The 16,482-nt window shown below is 42.8% G+C and overlaps 1 protein-coding gene across 8 annotated transcripts in view; it reads left to right on the plus strand.

The window, feature by feature from the left end:
• The window catches only part of MASP1 (MBL associated serine protease 1), a gene marked incomplete at its 5' end in the record, with an annotated part of 63,131 nt that overhangs the window by 17,619 nt on the left and 29,030 nt on the right, over positions 1-16,482 (plus strand). For all 8 annotated transcript variants that reach the window (XM_082624421.1, XM_082624422.1, XM_082624420.1 and 5 more), the window contains 5 exons: positions 7,771-7,948; positions 9,579-9,710; positions 11,862-12,058; positions 14,441-14,588; positions 15,902-16,020. In XM_082624421.1, coding sequence (XP_082480547.1) covers positions 7,771-7,948; positions 9,579-9,710; positions 11,862-12,058; positions 14,441-14,588; positions 15,902-16,020 — 774 coding nt within the window. The remainder of the gene's footprint in view (positions 1-7,770; positions 7,949-9,578; positions 9,711-11,861; positions 12,059-14,440; positions 14,589-15,901; positions 16,021-16,482) is intronic.

The raw sequence follows: 16,482 nt of genomic DNA on the forward strand, positions 1-16,482 counted from the left end.
TAACTCATGTTCACAAAGTCCTATGATTTATAAATACCATTATTTTCACTATTTTACAAATGAGAAAAACCTATATACAGAGTGTATTCAATTCCTAGGGCTGCCGTAACAGACTGCCATTAACCTGGTGGTTTATAACAGCAGTTTCTTCTGTCACAGTTCTGGAGGCCAGAAGTCTGAAATCAAAGTGTTGGTGGGGCCATGCTTCCTCTGAAGGCTCTAGGGAAGGATCCTTCCTTGCCTCTTCTAGCTGCCTGGTGGTTGTTGCCAGTCCTTGGCATTCCTGGATATGGCCGCATATCTCCAATCTCTGCCTCTGTCTTCACACTTCCCTCTGTGTATGTCCCTGTGTCCAAGTTTCCCATTTCTTATAAGGACACCAGTCATTTGGTTAGGGTCCACCCTAATCCAGTATGATGTCACCTTAACATAATTTCATAGGCAAAGAACTATTTCCATATAAAGTCAAGTCCAAGAGTTAGGACTTGAACATATCTTTTAGGGAATACAATTTAACCTAAAACACAGAGAATTTAAATAATTTTCCTAACATCTATTAATTGGTGAAGACTCATGTGCAACTTATATAAAGATGAGGTCCCACATGATCCAGTCTCAGTAAGGGGTTACATCCAAAAAAACAGAAAACTTACACAATTGAAAGCAACTCACAATTTGACTCACTCTCTTGAGAACCAAAAAAGGGCAGAGATGTTCTTATCACAAACATTCTTAAATGTTCAATCCTCCATGCCCCCTCTCTCCCTCTCCTCTTCTTTCCCCTAAAGTCTTCAGGAATTTCACACCAAGAATCTCTTCTATGTCCCCTCATACCTCCACTTACACCCCATCCTCTGGGTCCCTCTTGGACTTGACAATCACAAAAACTGTTCCCTGACATGAGACCCTCCCTGCCATGTACTGCCATATGTGAATTTTAGTTGTTCCAAGTTTCTTGATTGTTTTCTCAGAATTTTATTTTTCACCGTATTGTTTGTGTGGAATTAAAGCAAAAATTTTCACCTCTTTTTCAGCTTTGTTGGGACCCAAGGGCTAGAAAAAAATGAGAGAAGGAAGTGAGAGAGTGATGAGGGGTCTCCATACATGACCATGAGGAAGGGAAGACTCAGGTGGTTATAAGAGATGGAGAGACTGGAAACCAACCCTGTACTTCCAGGCTGGTTCAGCTGCCCCACCTGTGTGCTCCCTTTGTTGGTTGACCTGAACCAACTGATGTTATGCCATTGGGTAGAAGCTAGAGGGAAGTAGCTGTGGGCCCAAATTTCTTTTTAAGATACTTTTAAAATATAAAAACAGGAAAAAGAAAAATTACCTATCATTTCACTAGCCATTGTTGTTTGCTCTAATTCCTTCCACTTTTTATTTTCGATGTATACTTTCAACATAGTTATAATTACATTGAATATACAATTTGTCCTGCTTTTTCACTTAGTATAACCTACTAAGAATGTTTCCAGATCACTGAAAATTCTCCATTAATGCAATAATTAATAGCTGCTTAACTAAGCTAATGCTAATGCAACAGTTCCCCTAGAATTAGGTATTTACATTGTTTCCAGTTTTCTATTATTATATATAACTGCTAGAAACATCATTGTTCATAAGTTTTTACCACAATTGGAATATCTTCCCCTAAATTATATTACTAGTTATGGGGCCAGGGAAGAACTTTCTAAGCCAAAGATAATCCAAAATGGCCTCAGCTATCTTGGAAGGTAGTGAGTTTTTCATCTCTGCAACTGATCGTGAAAAGGTGGTATGAATTTTTCAAGGGTGTGGTAGAAAAATAAGAGGTTAAATGAGGTAACTTTCAAGGCCCTAAGACCCCATGAGACTGTAATTCTCAAAATTTCAGTTCACAAAGGTCAGTGTCTCTCTTTGTCCCAGATTACTTTCTTACTCCCTATAACATGTCTAGTGCTATGTAACAAACCACTCCAAAATTTAGTAGCCAAAACAATATCCATTTTATTTGCTCATGATTCTGTGGTCAGAAGTTTAGGCTAGACTTGGCAGGATGGTCTTTTTGCTGGATTTGCCTGAGGTCACTTCTGTGGCTCCAGGCTGTATCAGTCAGAGTTCAGTCAGAAAAGCAGAGCCTCTGTGAGTATAGTGAGATAAAAGCTATTTATGGGCATTAGAACTCATATAATTATAGGAGAGGCTAGGAAAGTAAAGATCCCAGCTTCTCCTAGACAGAGAGTTGGAGGACCAAAGACAGTTCACTTATCCATTTTCGTGAAGCCCTGGCATGAGTGGAAATATTGGCATCTTCAGAAAAATCTGAGAATTCAAGCCTATTGAAGAAGCCAAAGTTGGGCCATGAAGGGGGAGCTCATGGAGAGAAGTCTATGAGAAGCTGTTGGCTCTGAGCAGCTACTATGCCTGTGGGGACACCTGCAAGCCTCTGGTGGGCCTGGGCCACTCTTAGTCATCAGAGCCAGAAGCAGGAAAGAAGAGCTGGATTCAGGGAGGAGGAGAGTGAAGACAATTAGAACCTATTGGCACATCTACATCTGTCCATCTCTGTATCTGATCATAAACCAACCTCCAGAGAGTAAGGACTATTGCCTTCCAAACTCACACAAGTTCCTCTTTTGGCCAACAGTAACCTGGAACTATAGAGAGAAGGAGATTCTGGGGAACATGTTTCCGAGGTTAACTAAATTGACAGCAGGACAATTCAGCACACTCCCTGAATGCCTAAATTAAATCTGAAAAGCTCTTCAAGGGCCCAGAGAAGATGTCAGTAGGGCTCCAGGATGAAGCTTGGGAACATCGACAAGCAAAGCTCTCAGGCATTTGGGCTTATAAGACAGCCTCTTTTTCTTTTTTTTTAATTGAGGTATAGTTGATGTATGATATCATATAAGTTACAGGTGTACAACACAGTGATTCACAATTTTTAAAGGTTAAAATCCATTTTATAGTTACTGTAAAATATTGGCTATATTCCCTGTGCTGTACATATATCCTTGTAGCTTATTTATTTATACATAATAGTTTGTACCTCTTAATCCCCTACTCCTATGTTGCCCCCCCCCCCACTGGTAACCACTAGTTTGTTCTCTGTATCTGTGAGTCTGTTTCTTTTTTGTTATATTCACTAGTTCATATTATTTTTTAGATTCCACATATAAGTGATATCATACAGTCGAGGACAGCAATTTTTGTTTGCCTCCTGTCTTAATGGAGCATGAGCATTATTGACTAGGGAATCAGGATGCGGCATTGTGAACCTGAAGCCACCACTCACTAGATAATGACCTTGCTTGATTCGTTTAAATCATCTGGGCTTCAAGTTTCTCATTGGATGGCTGTCAGTATTTGTTAAGCTCTGGTGAGATAACCATATGGACATGTGGAAAGCAGCCATAGCTGTCCTCCCACAGAAATTTGACCAAGTTTTCTGCTGCTCTGCCTTAGCTTTGCCTAGGAGGTTTGTGCTGTTTCTACTAAGGTAGAAAATTCATAGAAAACAGGCTCTGGCTTCTTTTCCTTAGATCTCTCTCCCCTCTTCCCTGTCCTCAATAGAACCCCTTTCCTACATCAATAGAACCCCTTTCCTACATCAATAGAACCCCTTTCCTACATCAATAGAACCCCTTTCCTAGGTGGTGGTGGGAAGGGAGGGGCAGTTGAGACTCCTAATGCCCCCGGGACTTCGCTATTCCCTCTGCCTGGATGTCCTCCCCTCTGCCCCGTAAACCCTCCACCTACTATTTCTACCTGCCTAAATTCTACTCACCTTTCAGTCCCCAGATCAAAGAACATTCTCTTCTTCTTAAGTGTTCTCTGATTCCTCTCAGCTGGATGCAATATTTTCCTGTCTTATAAGCCCAGGGGCTTCCTAGCTTTCATTGCAATAACTACAATCTGGTGATTCCCTAACACATACACATTTAAGTACTTATTCTCCTACTAAATTTTACATTCCCAGAGGCAGGGGACTTCCTTATTAAGCACGTGCAACAAATAAGTAATTTTTGACATCCTTCACATTATAATGCAGACAGAACTTGCTGTATAAATATTTGCTGAGTTGAGTTGAAAGAAAGCAAATTGAGGACATGCATCCATGTGTTGGTGCCCTAAATCACAATAATCTGAAAGGACATGGCTGCCCATAATAAGAAGTAGAAAAATGAAGAGTCTGTGATCCCCAGCCAGATGGTTCTCTATTATTACGAATTTTGTGTTTTCATTTGATAAGGTATTTCCCTCCATCATGTTAATACGATGACCCTAGAAATGAGATAGTCTGAACAGAAGCCAGAGCTCAATCATCAATCTGTACTCAGAAGTCAATGGTTTTTGTAGAATTTTACAATCATAGCAAGGGCTGAAGATATTAAGTAGGGCCAGTGACCCCTCTATTTAGGTTATGGCCAGAGCTGTCACTGAGCCACATCCTCTCTGGGAGACAGTCCATGCACCCAAGATAAAGTTTCAAGAGGCCCTTGAGCCAGAAAAGTTGTTTGGCAAAGTGCCTATGTCTTTTGCCTTGCACTGTCTGGGTTGGTGGGTTTCTTTCTCCAGAGTCAAAACAGTTCCAAAAACAAAACAAGTATCAGGGAATCATGATTATCTCTCTACTCTTGAGCAAGTCACTGCCCCTCTTTGGCCCTCAGTTTCCTCTAGAAGGATGGGGATTGAAACAGCTCTTAAGGGTCCCTCCTTCCATGCTCTGATATTCCAGATATTCTATTTGGAGCTGCAGGCTGAATTCCCAGGGCCCTGGGGCCTTTTCTTCCCTGCTTCTAAAGGTATATCTGGCTCAGATTTCCCCATGGGTCTCAGCTGGGGCATGCTTACCTATCCTCTGGAATAGTGAGGTCCTGCAGGTGATGATCATTTACCTGCCATCATAAACGGTCCTTAAGCCTGGAAGTTACAAGGAAGGAGGTTGTTTATCACAGACTTTCATTAGGTCTCTCCCTAATCCAAATTACCTCTGGCTGATTTCACTTGAAAGTGTCCATGCTACAGGTACTAAAGAACCCCAGAGACTTCGGGAATACCGAATTAGGAAGGGGGCTGCTGTGCCTGGAAGTGTTAATGCTCAAGGCATGACTCTTCATTAGTAATTGATTCTGTATCACATGGTTATAGACCACAAACAAGTTCAAATTCATCAAGTTCTTCAGCAGGACGCAATCTGTGTGTTGAAATTCCTGCTCACCATCCTCTAGTTGGTTTATTTAATGTATGGATATGTTGACTTGTTAGAATACTAGTAAGTCAGGACTGGAAGAGGGTGTAGAGCTCAGCAAGTTGAAACCCCTAGTTTACCAGGTGGATAATGGAGAGCTACAGGAGTCATCCACAGAACAGTTTATGGTGGAGTCAGGAATAAGGCTCAGGACCTCTAAATGCCAGGTCCATACACACTCCAAAGCAGAGGTCACCAAGATAGTGCATTCCAGCTCATGCAGTTACTCATAGAAGAAGCCTTCTCCCAGGCCCTCACTCTAAATCTATTTTGTCTTATTTTTATTAAGTTCTAATGATAGCAGCTTAACTGGTTTCTATTTTACAACATATTTCAGCTAATAAACTGATTTTAAAACAGTGAATAAAACATTACATAAAGAAGACATAAGAATTGCAGAGGCATAATAGTCTGGGGAACTTCAAAGCAGGGCAAGCAACATTACATAACTCAATATCCCTAAGATAGTTGATGTTCATAACAATGTCCCTGGATCACCAAGAAGGATTAGCATGTTTTACCTGAGAAAGCAGGGATTTGAATAAAGCACTTTAAAAAGCATTACACCCCACTACCCCGGAAAAAATTTTTTAGTCATAGCTAGGTAAAAACTTCAGCTACCTGGAAAACTCAGATCATCAAAACAGCAAAACAGCTGTGATGTTCAAGGAAGTGACATTTCAGCTGTGTGCAGATAGGCATATTCTATAGCAATAAGGCTGGTGTGAGTTGGGCTAGTATCTGCAGAGAAGAGGAAAAAATAGCAAAGCTATGATCTCATCTTCTGTTTACACTTCAGTTCCCAAAGTTAGTGATTAATTGTCCGTGTGTTTTGTTGCCAAGGCAAATTGTTTTTCTTTAAAACTCCCACTTATTTTAAATAAATAAATCATTAGTTTCAAAACAGAAGTGTCAAATGTTAAGATACTTCTGACATACTAAGCTAATGAACAAAACAATGAATTCATTAGAAGCTACTAGAGATAGGCAGCCTTTGAGAACTTTCCTTTAATGACTTTGAAAGGCAGCAGAAATCATTCTTGGTCAGAGATTTTTCTCATGCGTCTTGGTTAAAATACCAATCTAGAGGTTGCAAACAGAAACACTACCTTAAAAGGATCGCGGTAGGTGTAAATGATAGAGTGGTAGGTAGGCCAAGTATTGGTAGTCAAATAAATATACCAACCAGCTACAACACTGTGCTTCCCAAGCCAAACACACAAATTCTGCTTTAGGCAATCAGTTTAGAATCTCTCCTTGGGTCTCTGAATTTACCCAGGGCCTCAGACTCTTGCAAAGTAGAGAATTCTTTAGCAAATAGGCAATATTTGCATCTGAGTCTTAACACAAATGCACCTATTTCTGGGTGACTCCAGTAGTTTCTGTATTATTAAGACTACCTATTAAATACAGTTCTGATTACATCTTCCTTTACTCACAGAATTGAGTCACTTGTTATTATGTCATTCAAGGTCAACTGTAATCTAGTTTCAACTTATTCCTCCAAATATATCTCCTCCTACAATCCCCACAGACTCCCTGGCATCTCATTGTTCTCAGAATAGGTCTTGCACTTTTAGTTCTTAATGACAAATATTTATTGGGTAACTGCTATGTTCTAGGTCCTGCACCATGCACTGAAGATGCATCTATAAAGAAAAGAATCTGAAAAAGAATAGATGCATATATATGTATAACTGAATCACTTTGTTGTACACCTGAAAATAACACATTATTAAGCGACTATACTTCAATAAAAATAATAAATAAAAAGCATAGGCAATTTTTTAAAAACTTCCACTTCTGATACAGATATTGTATCATTTTATAAATAAAACTCAGATATATCAATAAGTAATTAAGTAATCAATTAGGTAATTAATTAATTAAAGTCTCACTCTCTTGCAGCATACATTCTAACGGGGATCCTTCACCTCCTTCTGAGTGCATCCTCAATGAGACACTTGTCACACTGTGTGATAGCTCTGTCTCTGTCTGGTTTTCTCCCCCTGAACACTGCCTCCCCGTGACAGCTCTGTGTCTTACTCATCTCCCATCATCCCCACCCAACGCTTTGCTCTGTGGCAGGCACACACTGAATGTTCAATGAATGACTTATATTGTGTGTAAACTTTCTTTTCCTGGAAATGTAAGTTCCTGTTGCGTATAGAATCTATCTGTGAGATTATCTAGCTCTTCTTATTTATTTATTCTATTATCCAATGTTAAAATTTATGTATTTTAACATTGAGCAATTTTTAACAGATAAGCCATTTTGTTGTCAACAGGGATGACAAATGCCAAGCTACTTCTGATGGACCTAAACAAAATGAGTGAAACAGTGGCTGGACGGCCACATTGACTTAACCTGTAATGTGTCTTTCCTCAAATCCCAGAATCCCTAAACCCCTTTCTCTGGCTTTCCCAGGCTGCCTGTTCTACTTGTGGGCAGCCCCTCCATCTTTTCTCCTGGAGACCAGCAGAGAAGCTAACTTGGGAAGCTGCTCATCTTGTTCCCTTTCTTTTTGACCCTAAAGGTAGAAACTGAAGACCAGGTGCTGGCAACCTTCTGTGGCAGGGAGACCACAGACACAGAACAGACCCCTGGCCAGGAAGTGGTCCTGTCCCCTGGCTCCTTCATGTCTATCACTTTCCGTTCAGATTTCTCCAACGAGGAGCGATTCACAGGCTTTGAGGCCCACTACATGGCTGTGGGTAAGTTAGAGAAGTGGGTGGCTCATCCCCGGGTCTCCCTTTCTCTCTCAAGATTAAAAGTGCCTTGTGCTCTCTTCTTTAAAATGAACACCTTATACTCACCACATAGATTCTACCAGTAATGTCTTACTGCATTTACTCTATCACTTATCTATCCATCTGTCTATCCTCTATCCATTAATTCATCTTTTTTGATGCATTTCAAAATAAACTGCAGACATCAGTACTCTTCTTCCTAAATAACATGCATATTGTTTATCTAATCTATTCACATTTTTTCTTTTAATGTAAAATTTACATTCAATGAAATGCACAAATCTTAAGTACATTTAAATTTTCAAAAATTTATATTTGTGTGTAACACAAACCCCTAAAAAGATGTTGAGCTTTATCATTAACCCAAAAAGTTCCCTTGTACTCCTTCCCAATTGCAACCCACTCCCACCTCCTTTAGAGGCCACAACTGTCCTGATTTTTTTTCCACCATAGATTAGCTTTGCCACTTCTAAAACTACATATAAATGAACACATACAGAATATATTTTGTGAGGTGAGGATTCTTTTACTCAGCATAAAGTTTTTGATATTCATTCATGTTGTTGCAATGCATCAGTAATTGTTTCTTTTCCTAGCAGAGTAATTTTCCATTGTATGAATATACTGCAATCTATTTATCCATTCTTCTATTGATGGACACCTGGGTTCTATCCATTTTTTGGCTCTCAATAAAATTTCTATGAACCTTTTTGTACAAGCCATTTTGCAAACATGTTTTCACTTCTGCTGGGTATATATCTAGGAGCAGAATTGCTGAGTCATAGGGTAGGTGTATGTTTAGTTCTATAAGAAATTGTCAAACTTTTTCCAAAGTGTTTGCACCATTTTGTATCTCTCCACCAATGTATGAGAGTTCTGGCTGCTCCTTATCCTCACCAACATTTGATGTTATCAATTAAAAAATGCTTAACCATTCCATGGGGTATGTAGTGGTACTTCATTATGGTTTTAATTTGCATTTCCCTGGTGCCTAGTTATGCTGAGCATCTTTTCATGTACTTCGTGGCCATTCCTGTATCTTTTGGGAAGAAATATATGTTCCAATTTTTAAACTGGGTTGAGAACATACATCTTTTTATCCTTCTATTTCCAATGCCTAGGATATAGGGCTTGACCCCCATAGGGACTTAGAAAGAGAGAAGCAGCATGGAGGAGAGGTTAAGAGCCCGGATTCTAGAGCCAGCCCACCTTGATTTGAATGCTGACTCCACCACTTAACTCTTGGTGTGACTCGGAGTAAGTTCTTTAATGGCTCTAAGTCTCAGCTTCATCATCTATAGAAAGGGGATCATAATGGTCCTGCTTGCTATTATCACAACTGTCAGAGAACAGTGGCACCACCAGGAGTCAGGTTGCCTGGGTTTGAACCAGGCTCTCTGTGATCTTGGGTAAGTCTCCTCATTTGTAAATGGAGATAGTGGCTACTTATGGGCCTTTGGTGAGGCTTAAATGAGGGACTGCAGGAACCTCCCAACACAGTGAGTGGCTCATACTGAGTGCTCCGTAAATGCTGGCTGTTGTCTTCACCATCACACATGAACTGGTTGACTGAGAGGATCTACCTGCCCCGCAGATGTGGACGAGTGCATAGAGCGAGAGGACGAGGAGCTGTCCTGTGACCACTACTGCCATAACTACATCGGCGGCTACTACTGCTCCTGCCGCTTCGGCTACCTCCTCCACACAGACAACAGGACCTGCCGAGGTGGGGCCCAGCGATGATTCTCTGCATCACCATTATGTGCCATATTTTCCGATAAGATTAGGGGAGGCTCAGAGGAAGGACAGATATGAAGTAGGGATGATTTAAAATGAACTCAGAGAGCTGTGCCTCAGATACCACAGGGATAAAGATGCTGAAATGCCCACCAGCCTGGAAGTCGGGTTCAGGTTCTCAGAGGACTGCATTTCAGAAGCCCTAGCCTCTAGTCCATCTTTCTTCCTGGGCAGCAGGAATTTCTGCTCCTTAGTCCCTATTTCCTCTTCTACTGTAAGTAACTGGCCAAGTCAAGGGAAAACCCAGGTTTCCCAGTCCTGAACCATGAACTAGGCTTCACCCACCAGGTCCTTTTTTCCTGCTCTTTCATGGCCCCTCAAGTTCCTCTGTGATAGAGAGAACCTCAGTGAAAGGGAAAGAAGGGAAGAGAGAGGCAAAGACAGAGGTGGCAAGAAAGTGTCCCATTCCTTCGAGCTCCCTTTGCTTTCACCTCTCATCAGTGTGCCTTCTCTGCCACAGTCTCCAGGCTGAGGCAGGGGTGGGGAAATAGGAGGACTCGGCCACTTTCCATGAGGACCTCCTGGCTGGCAGGTAATAGCCACATAGGAAAATGGTAAAATGTAGTAAGTGCTGTAAAAGAAGTGTGGACATGGTACCATCAGACCTGAGTCTGCACAGAGAAGTGAGCAAGCACTTCTCAGAGATGGTGCCCTTGATGAAGGAGAAAGAACAAGGAAAGGAGGGCACTCCAGGCAGAGAGAACAGCTTCTGCAAACATTCAGAAGCATGACAGAATTTGGAATGTTTGGGGAATTGCCAGTAGATTAATATGACTTCAGGGTAAGGATCTGTGTTTAAGGAGGGATCATTGGAGGAGGAAAAGGCTGGAAACAAGAATGTTTTTCCTTTCTCCTTCAAAAACTTCTACTTATTCCATATAAAACCCTATAGGACCCATCAGTACAAAGCAGGCACATAACAGGAGTTTTCTTAAAGAGGGTTGTATTTTCCATGGTTTTCATTCAGTAAGTATTTATTGAGTATCTACTATGTGCTGAGTACAGAGGGGCTAAGAATGAGCAATGTTTCCCAATCCTGTTTTTCATTTTCACTTCTGCCCCCAGGAGCCTTTTTAAACATTCTCTTCCTAATTGCCTCACCCATGAAATTTTAATACCACAGACATACTGTATATATGCTTGTGCACTGTATGTCTATCTGTGTATTATGCATAAAAAGAGTAACAACTCCCCCTCCCAAAGAACCAATTTTGGCCCCCTTAGGGGTGATATTCTCCCCATGAAAGTGGTTGGTGTAGAAAATGAAAGCTTCAGGATTCAGAAAACACTCCAAACCTTGTTCTGCAGCTCATAGCTGTGGGACTTCAGGTTAGTCACGCCCCCTTTCTGGCCACAGTTTTCTCATCTACAAATAAGCAGGATAAACAAAGGCTTAGGGAAAATTGTCATGCCAGATCCAGGATGGGTCAGCCCAAGGACAATGGTTCAGTGGCAAACAACAGGGCCTTGGCAGGGCTCAGCCATGGCCAGGATCCAGGACCCTGGGTGCTGGGTTGCAGCTGTGGTGAGGAACAGAGCAGAATCCCTGAGCTCAGGGAACTTACAGTCTGGTGGAGACAGGAAAATCCACTGACAAATATATTTCATACTGGCAAGCAGTGGTCAGCAGCATGAAGAGAGACAAAAGCAAGACCAGGGCCAGAGAGTGAGGGTACGTGTGAAGGTCCTGTGTTATATGAGGGATCAAGGAAGGCTTTGAGCAGAGACCCCAGGGAGTCCTGGGCTGAGGGGAGAGCAGGACAAAAGAAGACCAGACTTTCTACCAGACCACTCCATCTCAGACCCCTCCAGCCCCCCACGAAGACCAGAGAATTTGACAAGAAAGCTTATCACACTCACTGCCTTTGAGTATTGACTCTGCAAATTACTGGGTGTGTGACCTTGGTTAAATCACTTCCCCCCACTAAACTTCAGTTTCCCTATCTGTAAAATGGGGATAATGACTCCTTCCCCACTTGCCTCTCAGGACCACTGGGAAAATTGTACAGTAGCAGATAAGAAAGGGGTTGCTGTGGCCATGGGTGTGGTGTGCCACTTTGCTCCGGTGTGTTTCCCACAGTGGAGTGCAGTGACAACCTCTTCACGCAGAGGACTGGCGTGATCACCAGCCCCGACTTCCCCAGCCCTTACCCTAAGAGCTCCGAATGCGTCTACACCATTGAGCTGGAGGAGGGTTTCATGATCAGCCTGCAGTTTGAGGACATTTTCGACATTGAGGACCATCCTGACGTGTCCTGCCCCTATGACTACATCAAGGTAAGAAGACAGTGGGCATAAGCCCTGGGAATGCTGGAAAATCTTGGATGAATTGGGAAAATTGACATTCTTGGCCCTCCCTTCTTCCAGGAGAGGGGGCCAAGCAGGTTTCTTCCTAAAAATAATTATTTAAAATAACATCTACCAGCTTAATTGGATCCAGTCTAGGGATCTTCCCTGTTCCCAAACTAGCCCTTTGCCCACCTGCAAAATCCCTTCTGCCAGGTAACATAGCATCATCATGAAGTAACACCAGGGTGAAGGTCATGGGGACCATCTTAGAACTCTGTCTACCACACATCATATCCTGGGAGCTATGCTATTAGCCTTATCCAGGCACGTAACCTCTTGGGGGTTCACTTTTCCCCCTTGCCACAGTAAGGCTGACAAGATGAAGATGTACCCAGGATTATAGAATTCATCAAATGAGGGTTAAAGAGTGCTGGTCCTCAGAGGTGAAAGGAGAAAGAGTTAAAGGCATAGGCAGGACTGGGCCTGGGAGCTGGGAAATCCGGACCAGCCCAGAGTGCGTCTTCCCTTCTCTCCATCCCCACTGCCTCCATCTGAGTGCAAACCCTGCTCTCTTCCGGTCAACTGCAAAGCTACCTGGCGGGTTTGCTGGCTTCCACTGTTGCTCTACACGGTCTGCTCTCTCATAGAATCCAAGGTAAACTCTATGAAAGCCAGCTTACATCAAGATTGTATTTGGAGTAAACATAAATTCCTCAACACAATATGGCCCTTGCCTGCCTTTCCAACCTCAAGCCGGGGCATTCCCTCTGTTCCAGCCCCACTGGCTTCCTTCCTGTTCTTTTATTTATTTTTTTATTTTTAATTTTTTTTAACATTTTTATTGGGGTATAATTGCTTTACAGTGGTGTGTTAGTTTCTGCTGTATAACAAAGTGAATCAGCTATACGTACACATATATCCCCATACCTCCTCCCTCTTGCGTCTCCCTCCCACCCTCCCTGTCCCACCCCCATAGGTGGTCACAAAGCACTGAGCTGATCTCCCTGTGCTATGCGGCTACTTCCTACTAGCTATCTGTTTTACATTTGGTAGTGTATATTTGTCCATGCCACTCTCTCACTTCGTCCCAGCTTACCCTTCCCCCTCCCCGGGTCCTCAAGTCCATTCTCTACTCTGTGTCTTTATTCCTGTCCTGCCCCTAGGTTCTTCAGAACCATTTTTTTTTTAAGATTCCATATATATGTGTTAGCATACAGTTTTTCTCTTTCTGACTTACTTCACTCTGTATGACAGACTCTAGGTCCATCTGCCTCACTACAAATAACTCAATTTCATTTCTTTTATGGCTGAGTAATATTCCATTGTATATATGTGCCACATCTTCTTTATCCATTCATCTGTCAGTGGACACTTAGGTTGCTTCCATGTCCTGGCTATTGTAAATACAGCTGCAATGAACATTGTGGTACATAACTCTTTTTGAATTATGGTTTTATCTGGGTATATGCCCAGTAGTGGGATTGCTGGGTCATATGGTAGTTCTATATTTAGTTTTTTAGGGAACCTCCATACTGTTCTCCATAGTGGCTGTATCAATTTACATTCCCACAAACAGTGCAGGAGGGTTCCCTTTTCTCCACACCCTCTCCAGCATTTATTGTTTGTATAGATTGCCAACAAACACGTGAAAGGATGCTCAACATCACTAATCATTAGAGAAATGCAAATCCTTCCTGTTCTTGATACTTGCCAGGCTCTTTCCCACCTTTGGCCTCAACCTTCATATAAGTTGTTTTCGCTGCCTGGAAAGTATTCTTCCCTCCTCTTCCAATGAGAAGCTCCTTCTCATCCTACATGTTTCAAATCCAATGTCACCTCCTCAAAGAGGCCTTCCCTGACTTCCTATTTAAAGTTATTATCTATTATATTAATGATGAATTATACAAACTACATAGATTTTACCACATAAATAGTAAACATATAGCATATATTTATATTATATATGTATATCATCCTGATTATTTTTACAATGCTTACCACAGCCTGTAATTATTTTGTTTATTATCCACTAGTCTGCCCGACTAGGCTGCAGGGTCTTTGAGAGCAGAGGCCTTTTCTGTCCTGTGCACCTGGACAGGGCTCTGCCCCTTTCTTAGCCATAATGTATTCATCTATGAGCAGAGGATTATCAGCCTGCCTTGTCCACTTCCAGGGTCATTGTAAATTGTAAATGGGAGAGTGGAGATGGAACCCTTTGGTGAATGGTAATGCCCACTAAAAATGTGAGTGAACACCATGGGCTCACATCGAAGCTTCCAGAAAACCCCGGGTGCAGTGTAGAGACAATCCCTGCAGCAGCCACTGCCACTCAGGTGTGACCCTGCTTCTTCTCTGTCTTGCCCCTCACAGATTAAAACCGGTCCAAAAGTTCTGGGGCCCTTCTGTGGAGAGAAAGCCCCAGAACCCATCAATACCCAGAGCCACAGCGTCCAGATCCTTTTCCGCAGTGACAACTCAGGCGAGAACCGGGGCTGGAGGATGTTGTACAGGGCAACAGGTAACACAGCCTCTCCCCTCCTGGGTCACACTTGGCTCCCATGCTCAGCCCTCACGGGGCAGTGGCCAGGTGGTGAGGGGGAGCAGGCCTGGGGCTCCTCCCGGGATGTGGCAGAACTCCCAACTCTGCCAGTGAGCAGCTTCGGACCGAAGCAAATTCTCTTTGCTGACTCAGTTTCCCATCTGTAAAATGGGCGCAAGGGCAGCAATGATGGTGGGTTTGGACTAGATGTAGATTTCAAAACTGGCTGCACTTCAGAATCACATGAGGAGATTTAAAAAAAAAAAACTGTTTCCTGAACTTCACCCCTTCACGTTGTAATACATTGGGCGTGGGGAGGACCCCTCCAGTGCCAGCCCTCCTCACGTCTGGGGCAGGAATTTGGGTGCGAGTCTGTAGCTCAAAATGTTTCACCATGGCCGTTTGCCTCCATGTGTCCCCCAGACTGACAAAGCCCACAGGCCTCATTCCCCAGTACCTCAAGGCACCCAGTCCTGGTCCATACTCTGCTGGAGGTATTTGATCCAACGGGCCTGCAGTAACTCGAGAAAGAAGGGGGTAGACGTCAGTGACAAGACCACAGCTGTGTGTGACTAATCCAGTTCAGAGACTATCCTGGCCTTGCCTGCATCATCACATTTAGTGCCTGCTTGTGGGGAGAGGCAGGAAGAGGATATTAACAAAGGAGAGTTTGTCCAGGAAAGAGGAATCCTATCCAATTTAGCCTTTTGAAGAGAGGGCTCAGGGGCATATAATCACAGTCTCTCTAACACTTTGAAGAATGGTCTTGGGAAGAAAGAGTGAGGTCATCGTGCATGGCCGAAAAGAGCAAACTATGCCCACTGAGTAAAAATTACGAGGGTATAAATTTCAGTTGAATATGAAAATTCTGTTCCTTTAATCAGAGGAGTCTAGTATGAAAGATACAGATTGGGAGGTATCGAGCTCCCTGTCCCTGTAGGAATGCAAATAGAAGTCTGAGGTCTACTATAGAAGATGTAAAGGGAACATTAAACAAGAGTTGCACTCAGTGACATTTAATATCTTTTCCAACTCTGAGTTTTGATGAAATCATCTGGCCAACCACTTCATTTTACAAATGAGGAAATAGAGGTCCATGTTGGAAAGTGACCTGCTCAAGTTTCCAAAGTAAGCCTTCTTCAGGGCCTGGTAGGTTCAGGCCCCCATAGCCTGGGAATATGGTTTTTGTGTGGCTTTTCCACCTTCATCAGGCCTTGCATTCTAGGGAATGGCCTCTCGTGACCAGACTTTTCTTTGTTTTCTCACCTTCTCCTTTCATTGTTCCCCACCAGGGAATGAGTGCCCCAAGCTGCAGCCTCCTGTCCATGGGAATATCGAGCCCTTGCAAGCCAACTACTTTTTCAAAGACCAGGCGCTCATCAGCTGTGACACAGGCTACAAAGTGCTGAAGGTACAGGGTCCTGCCGGGGGAGGGAGGTCATCCAGGCCAGAGAAATTCTCCAGAGCCTCCCAGGGCAGATGGGCTTCTAGAGCTTGTCCTGGTCCCACCACAGTATTTCCTACCTTCTCCATAAACCTCCAAAATGCATCAGAGATTCCAGTCTTCTAAAAATTCAAAGTGTGTGTCCCAGACTCTCATTTCTAAAAGTGACACAAAAGTCAGAGCAAATTAAATCCATTCAGCCCGATAACCAGTACAAACAACATTAACAAAGTTTGTCAGGCTTCTGGGGGGAACCTGGGATAGAAGTAGAGGTTTTAAAGGTGGCAGGTGGACGTTGCTTGCTCTCCGAAACAGTCGTTCTCCTAGGAACCCCATGGTTAACTTAAAAACAACAGCAACAACAACAACAACAAAAAAAAAAAAAAAAAAAAAAAATCACCTCCCAACCCCACCTGAGATCAATTCAAG

Source organism: Mesoplodon mirus, assembly GCF_964341445.2.
Source record: "Mesoplodon mirus genome assembly, chromosome: 6".
Taxonomy (NCBI): Eukaryota; Metazoa; Chordata; class Mammalia; order Artiodactyla; family Ziphiidae; genus Mesoplodon; species Mesoplodon mirus.